The following is a 7799-nucleotide window of genomic DNA, read 5'->3' on the forward strand; positions in this document are numbered from 1 at the left end:
TGAGGCACAGAAAAGTGACTTGTTCTAGTTGACACAGCTAGGAAGGGGGACAGATGGCATTTGAATCCACGCAAGAATCCCACAGTCCACGCTCTTACCCACTATGGTATGCTGCTTCCCAGTGCTTCTGTTGTAGCCTTGTTCTCAGTCAGGTTGTATGGCCTCTTGGATAGGCTATCTCAGGAGTGTGAGCAGTCACTAACAATTTAGTATGAATTAGTTACCCCCACTCCCCCTTTCCTGACACTAATGCACAGCCATCACCGCTACGGTTTATGGGAGCACTGTAGTATAGGAGTTCAGTAATTGAGCTCTGGGGTCCTATGCTAGGGACTGAAGCCCGGTGCCACTTGCCAGGTGTGTAACTTTGGGCAAGTAGCATCACTAAACTGGGCCTCAGTTTCCTTCATGAAGTCCCCATTTTCCAGAAGAGGAAACTGAGAGGCTCAACACAAGCGCACACCCAGGACTTTAAGATCTGGGTTTTGAGCACATAATCACCTCCACAGAATGAGGAACCAAAACCAGGTTCTGTGAGAGGAAGTCAGGCCCAAGAGAAAGTTCTGGGGGACACGCCCTGGTGATTGGTTGCCAGGAGGCCTACGTCCATTCTCCACATATCTGTTCTCTGTGCATCTGGGTGGAGGGAAGGGGACCCTGGGAGCCTGAGGTCTGCCTGCGCAGGGACAGCAAAGCCACCCACAGGGCTGGACAGGTGAGGTGTTTCTGCCTTCCTCCTCCTTCAGTGGCATCCCTTCCTGCCCCACTAGAGCTCAGACCCCTTGCAATGGGTGCCTGATCCAGCTGCTGGGTGACAGAGTATGGGTGGGGGCCGGGCCCCAACATCAGTCAGTAGAGGGAAGATGTGAGGTGTGCTTTGTTCTGGTGGGGGGAGGGGGGACACCATAGCTCTGGCCTTGCCCCAGTCCTTAGCCCGGCATAGCACCCCTGCCCCCCATCTCCTGAACACACACAGGCAGGGCCGCGGCTACAACTAGACCTGCCATTAAAATACTGAAATACCAGGGCGCCTGGGTGGCTTAGTTGTTTAGCATTCGCCTTTGGCTCAGGTCAGGATCCCAGGGTCCTGGGATCGAGTCCCACACCAGGCTCTCTGCTCTGGGGGAGTCGGCTTCTCCTTTTCCCTCTCCCTCTGCCTACTTGTGTGCTCTCTGTCAAATAAATAAATTCTTTCAAAAAAAATACTGAAATACTTCCACAGTTTGGGGTAAATAGGTTCCACCCACTTCTGGTGCTCTCACCCCTCTGCTGGAGCCCTTCGGGCCTCCCCAACACCCAGCCCAGGGGCCTTCCTGATCCAGCTCTGGAGGACCTGCCCATCCTGGTGGGTGGGTGGATGGCTCCATCAATACCTGGTATGTTCCCTGCATTAGGCTCAACATCAATCCCTCCACCTACAAGGTTCAGAGTCCTCAGGTATGGGTACCCATTTCACACGAACTCCTACGCATCCTTCAAAGCCTTGGCTCAATTGTCACTTTCTTCAGGAAGCCCTCTTGGTTTGTTCATGATGTGTTTTGGTGATATTGGGCACGTCTGGGTTCGCGCATCTCCCCTGGTACGAGGACCACAGGCCATCATTCCCACAGGAGCCCCAGATGACACCCACTGGGGCCCTGCTGGCTTGCACTGGGGAAGGCTGAGGGGGAAGTGAGGACAAGCTGAGTCCTGGGAGGGGAGGTTGAGGGGGGGCAAGGTCAGCAGGGCCTGTTCTCATGCTCTCTGGCTGAGGAGTGATTCTCCATCTGTCAGGCCAGCTGCGGGTGCCAGGGGAGATACAGCAGGACAGAGGGAGGTGTGTTGGGGAAGCTTGGGGAAGTCCACGGTAATCAGGGAGAGGAAAAACAGGCACACCGTGTTGTTACAGAACCATTACATACAACTTACAAAGAAGCCAGGACAGTGTGGAGGGTAGGGGAGAAGGCAGGAGGCCACGGAGGCAAGGTCAGGGTGGCGCGGTCCGGGCCCGGTCCTGGAGGGGGCTCAGACTGCGGTCCCGGGAGGGGCTGGGCGGGCGGAGGCCAGGCTGCTTGTGGAGCCCTCGGAGCTTCCCCAGCAGCTCCTGGACGAAGTCCTGAGGACAGGGCAGGGGTCCTGAGAACACAGGGAGAGGCGGGGCTGCCCCTGCCCAGCCCAGCCCAGCCCCTCTGATCTGGGCCCCTACTGCTCCTGCCTCCCCTCCCAGGCAGTGAAAGAGCCCGGAGGTAGGTTGGGGGGGTGTCAAAAGGCAGAGATGGGGAAAGGTGAGGAACAGATAGAGAGACACAGGGAAAGACAAAGCTACAGACAAGGAGGGAGACAGAGACCTAGAAAATTAGACCAAGCCAGAGGCACAGAGACAGAGGGAGAGACAAAAGGACAGAGAAAGAAACAGCCACAGAGAGACAAGATGTTTCTCAGGCCAAGGGATCGCCAGGAGGATCCCCAGGGACAGAGGCCTTAGCTCTGGGGGCAGACAGACACACAATGACGTTTGTCCCTCAGGCAGCCCAGAGCTGGTTGGAGAAACATGAATATTTTTCCCTTTTAAAGCAGGGAAGGAAGTGGGAGGGGTTGGGCTGCTCAGCTTCAGGGCTTGGAGGGATGGGGGTGGGGGGCAGAGGTGGGGAAGGGAATCCAGGGGTGGGAAGCAGCAGGAGGAGAGAGAGGCGGGGAGAGGCTGAGCCCCAGGACCAGCCGCCCAAAGGAGGGGGCAGCAGAGGGACCAGCAGAAGCCGGACACAGATGGGGAGCATCTCTGTAGGGTGGAGATGACGGGCCCCAGTGGCAGATGGGGAGAGACAAGCCAGGGTGAGGAAGACAAAGACACCACTGGAGACGGGGAAAGGGCTGAGCGGCTCAGAGGGCTCCCCAGAGTTCCCCCTGCTGCCCCTGGGCCAGGCAGCTTCTTCCCTCCTCCCCAGGGACCCCCTTCTCTACCAGGAAGCAGGGGCCCAGAGCAGGGAGGGAAAACTCACCTCTGTCGGGTTCCTGCACGACTTCAGGAGTCCCTAAACCCCCGCCCCCCACAAAAAAAAAGAAAATCGTAAATAACTAGCCCCTTGGCCCCTCCAGCCCCCTTCTCTCTCCCAACAAAGCCCGGAGGCAACCAGACAAAAGGGAGTCAGGCTCCAAGGGGCACTTCCCATCTGGTCACTGGAGGAGAACATGGCCCCAGGGTCTTACAGAGTGAGTGGGGGGAAGGTTGAGTTAAGAAACTCAGCCCCAGGATCAGCTCTAAGTCCAGAGAGGGTCAGAAGGTCACACAGCGTTTCCTGCCTCTGGGAGAGCCACAGGCCCTAAACAGCCAGGAGACAACAGGCAGGCAACCTGTCTGGCTTTGACTCCCAGCTCTGCTCCTTCTGAGCTGGGACCTGGGGCAAGGGATTAAATCACTTTCCTCATCTGGAAGATGGAGGTCTTAAACCCTTCCCATGATTTGTGAGGATTAAATGAGTTAAGTGGAAAGGAATGGAAACAGTGCCTGGCACATAGGAAGTGCTCAATAAACATGCTGACTATTGTTGGGGCTTCGAGGGCAGCCTTTCCCTTCACCTACCTGGATTTTCCGGCTTCTGTCCTCTTCGCTCTCTAATTCCAACAATTCGTCGATGTTGACCTCATCAGGCATGTCTGCCTCCTAAGGCAGAGAGGGAGGAGGGGTCAGGGTCCCTTGCCTGCCCCTCCCTCGCCTTTGTCCAGGCCTCCGGAGAAGCTCCACCAGCCCCAGGGCCCAGCTGGCCGGTTCTGGAGCAACAATGTGGCAGTCAGGGACAGCACCGCCAAGGCGGGACATCTGGGTGCTGGGGGGAGGGGTGGCAGATGGGTTGACAGAGGCCCAGCGGTCTGTACCAGCTCAGATGCCGGGGCCCCCAGAGCCCAGAGAGCCTTGGGGCTGGCACAGGTCTCTCTCCTTGGCCCCAGTTCCCATAGAGGGAAACAGGCCTGGTCGAGTCTCGGAATGTCAGATTCTGGGATTCAGGAGAGGGGCTGGTTCTGCCCTTTCAAGGAAAAGTCTAAGCACTAGGTGTGGGGGAGGGGCGCAGGCCGGTTAGAGCCTGCTGGGGGAGGCCCCTTGCCTAAGAGGACCAGAAGGGAGGGTAGGGCTCCCGCCAGCTCCCAGGGCAAAGAGTGCACCTCGATCGGTCCAGAGAGATGACCACCAACGCTCCCCAGAGTGGGTGAGTGGGATGAGCCATGGGCCCAACTTTGAGCGGCCCAGAGGGGCATTCCTCCTGTAGCCTGCCGGGGCAAAAAGCCAAACGCAGGCTGCCTCACTCTCCCTGTGGGGGACAGAATCCAGCTGTCAAAGCAAGAGATCCCGGAGGCTACAGATTTTTTCCTCCCCCACCCAACGTCCTTCAGACTTCACTGTGGGCCTCAGGGCTGGGTGGTCCGGATTTGTCTGCAGGTGGGGGGGGCCGTCGGCAAAGGCACGGCTAGTCCTTAAGTGGGTCGCACACCTGTGTGAGGCTCTGCAGGTGAGCCAGAGACTGAGGCCAAGGGGCCAGCGCCAAGGCCAAGGCCAGGGCCGGCAGGAGAGTGCAGAGCTCTGGGGCGTCATGAGCAGTATGCCCGGGGGCTACGGTCCGAGGACTGCAAGGCATGTGGCTCTGGTTTAGTGTGTCACAGCAGCTAAAAATGTCCGCCATCGGAGGATGACCTTAGAGGATGCCACCTACCAATGGCCACTGGACTTCTCCGTCCACTTAGAGGAGTCTCCTTGTGTGCCTGACAACATTGGGACCTTGTGTCGCCATCAGGGGCCCTGCCTTCCATCACCTTCGAGCCGTGCGGAGGAGCATCTGTGTGCCTCCTGTCTGTCCACTGACACAACCCCCGCGTCCCTGGGATTGTGTTTCGTGTGTGGCGCAGTGTGACTTCAAGCAGAAACTCAAGTGGAAGGTGTGAAATGCACATGGGTAGCCTAGGCGTCCCCACACAAGGCTGTCGCTCACGCCCAGTGTGGCCACCGACAGCTGTAGTCTCTGCCTTGCCAGGCCTGTGTCCCTACAGCTTGTGCGGTTTTCTGCCTGCGTGTGGCTGTAATTTCGGCTATTTTCTGTGAGCAGCTGTAGTGCCTGTCATTGTGTCTGCATGTGGTCCTTCCTTTTGCTTTCAGGTGGCAACGGAGGGTTTTCCGTGAATCATTCCGTGTAGCAGGGAGTTGCCCCAGCTCTGGTGTGCGTATGACTCCATGGAGGGTCTCTGAGTAGCTGGAACCGGAGTCCTTTTGTGTGGGTGTAGTTGTGCGGAGTGTCGGCATACGCCTGTGGCCTGTGCTATTGTGTCTGTGGGTGCTGATCTGTAGGGGACCGCAGCCTGTGTCCCTGAGAGTCTGTACGTGGCTGCTGTGTCTACCAGTGGCTCTAACTCGTCTCTGGGCACGTCTGTGAATGTTGTCGCTTCCTTTGTGGTGGGTCTCTGGGTCTCATACCCTCCCGGTCCCTTCACCGGATCTAAGTTCGGCTTGAAGACAGACCCTCCCCCACAACCTCTCTCCAGATTCGGCCGCTCTGGCTCCCCAACTTTGCCTCCTTGCCCTCCATAGGCTCAACCGCTATGCTCAACCATCTCTGGAGACCCGAGCGGGTGTCTGGGTCCACAAGCAGAGACCCAGGGAGGGGACACAGCAAGGGCCAATGAGTCCCCGAGCGCGCGTTCCCTTGTGTGACCGAGGCCAGCACAAGCAACCAGAGACCCCGAGGGCGTAGGGAGTCCGGACCAAGGGTGTGTCACTCTGCGGTCCCCACACCCGCCTTTGCCCCCGTACCCCTCCCTGCCTCACCCTGCCGCGGTACAGCTCCTCCAAGCGCCCGTCAATCCACTTCTCCACGTCCAGCCGCCGCTGCAGCTCCCGCCGGTCGTACTTGACGGTGACACGCGCGTGTCGTTTCTGCAGGCCCCCGGGGCTGCCCCCCGGGCCGCGAGCCCGCGATGGAGACTGCAGCTTGCTCAGCACCCGCTTGCCCAGCCGCTGAGCTGCCATAGCGGTCCGGGTCCCGGGCCCCTCGCCGCGCTGTGCGGCTCCGCCGGCGCCCAGGGGGCCTCTTACGGGCCGGGCCGGGGCGGGGCCGGGCGGGGGCGGGGGCTTGGGCTCGCCCGGGGGCCAGCTCCGCCCCAGTCGCCCCGGCCTCAGTTTCCCCGCCGGCAGCGCGGGGACTAATCGCTGCACCGCGCAAAGCCCGCAGCGGTGTTCAGTCCAGGTGTGCGCGCGGTCCCAGAGTCCCAGGCTGGGGCCGGGCGGCTGGGGCTCCCGGGGCTTGGATCCCGGGGGGCGGGGTCCCGGGACAGGCTCTTGGGGACCGGGCCTGTCTGCGCCCCCTGACGGCTGCAAGGGACAGTGCAGGAGCCCGCGTGCCGCCTTTCTCCCCAAGGGAAGATTCAGCCAGAGTACTCACAGTACATTTATTCGTTCTTTCATTTATTCGCTCATTCATGCAGCTTCCGTTCACTTACTCACTCACTCTATTCAACAGATATGTACTCGTTTGACATCATGACATCTGGTAGCCTGTCATATCACACTCCTCAAGCCGGATAGCATCCAGATGGTCTTTCCTCCCTCTGGTTATTATCAGGCCCCTCCTCCCCGACTCCCCTCCCCATGGGTTTCTTAGTGACCTGCGCAGGGGGATTCGGCACCTGCTCTCTTCAGTTCTTTCAGATTTCTGAAAAATATATATATATATCCCCCCCGAGATATATATATATATATGTATATATATATATCACACACACACACACACACACACACACACACACACACACACACCAGGCACTGTTCTAGGCACTAGAGAAAGAACAGTGAACAGGAAAGCCTAGTCCTCGAGGAGTTGACATTCTTATGCTGGGGACAGTCAATAGGAAGCACTAGTATACAGCTTATTAGAATATGATAAGTTCTATGGAGAAATACGAAGCAGAAAGGAGGAATTAAATGAGGCAGGGGTTTGCAATTTTAGCAAGGGAGATCACAGAAGTCCCTTACTTCACCAGTCTTTCCACTTCTAATTATGAGCACTAAGAACAATTCTTTTTACGATTCTAATTATAAGCAGCAAGAACCCAGGCGCCCCTAGAGCTTACTTTATTTTTTTTTTAAGATTTTATTTATTTATTTGACAGACAGAGATCACAAGTAGGCAGAGAGGCAGGCAGAGAGAGGAGGAAGCAGGTTCCCTGCTGAGCAGAGAGCCCTATGTGAGGCTCAATCCCAGGACGCTGGGATCATGACCCAAGCAGAAGGCAGAGGCTTTAACCCACTGAGCCACCCAGGAGCCCCTAGAGCTTACTTTAAAAAAAAAAAAAAAAAAAAAAGGTTTGTTTTTTTTGTTTGTTTTTTTAAAAGATTTTTTTTAAGGATTTTGTTTATTTATTTGACACAGAGAGAGATCACGAGTAGGCAGAGAGTCAGGCAGAGAGAGAGGGGGAAGCAGGCTTCCTGCCGAGCAGAGAGCCTGATGCGGGGCCTGATCCCAGGACCCTGAGATCATGACCTGCAGAGGCTTAACCCACTAGGCCACCCAGGCGTCCCCCCCACCCAAAAAAGAAAGTTTTGTGTTTCAAAGGACATCATGAAGAAGGGGAAGCGATGGGAGGCCTGGGTGGCTCAGTCATTAAGCCTCTGCCTTCATCTCAGGTCATTATCCCAGGGTCCTGGGATCGAACCCTGCATCTGCTCCCTGCTCAGCAGGGAGTCTGCTTCTCCCGCTCCCCCTGCTTGTGTTCCCTCTCTCTGTGTCTCTCCATGCCAAATAAATAAATAGAATCTTTTTAAAAAAATTTTTAAAAAGAAA

General features: G+C 57.0%; 1 protein-coding gene across 2 annotated transcripts; it reads right to left on the minus strand.

Moving 5' to 3' along the window:
* Window positions 1-1857: 1857 nt before the first annotated feature.
* Window positions 1858-6034, minus strand: PPP1R14A (protein phosphatase 1 regulatory inhibitor subunit 14A). 2 transcript variants are annotated; one of them, XM_032841921.1, is made up of 4 exons: window positions 5789-6034; window positions 3560-3640; window positions 2979-3011; window positions 1858-2115 (listed from the first exon to the last, which is right to left on the minus strand). In XM_032841921.1, the coding sequence occupies exons 1-4, from the start codon at window positions 5987-5989 to the stop codon at window positions 2005-2007; spliced, it is 426 nt and encodes a 141-aa protein (XP_032697812.1). In that variant the 5' UTR covers window positions 5990-6034; the 3' UTR covers window positions 1858-2004. The 2 variants fall into 2 exon arrangements, with proteins under 2 accessions (XP_032697812.1, XP_032697811.1); XM_032841920.1 differs by having other exon boundaries at window positions 1858-2095; window positions 5789-6031.
* Between the last annotated feature and the right edge of the window lie 1765 nt (window positions 6035-7799).

The sequence above is a fragment of the Lontra canadensis genome, unplaced genomic scaffold (genome assembly GCF_010015895.1).
Source record: "Lontra canadensis isolate GAN:19392208 unplaced genomic scaffold, GSC_riverotter_1.0 scaffold125, whole genome shotgun sequence".
Taxonomy (NCBI): Eukaryota; Metazoa; Chordata; class Mammalia; order Carnivora; family Mustelidae; genus Lontra; species Lontra canadensis.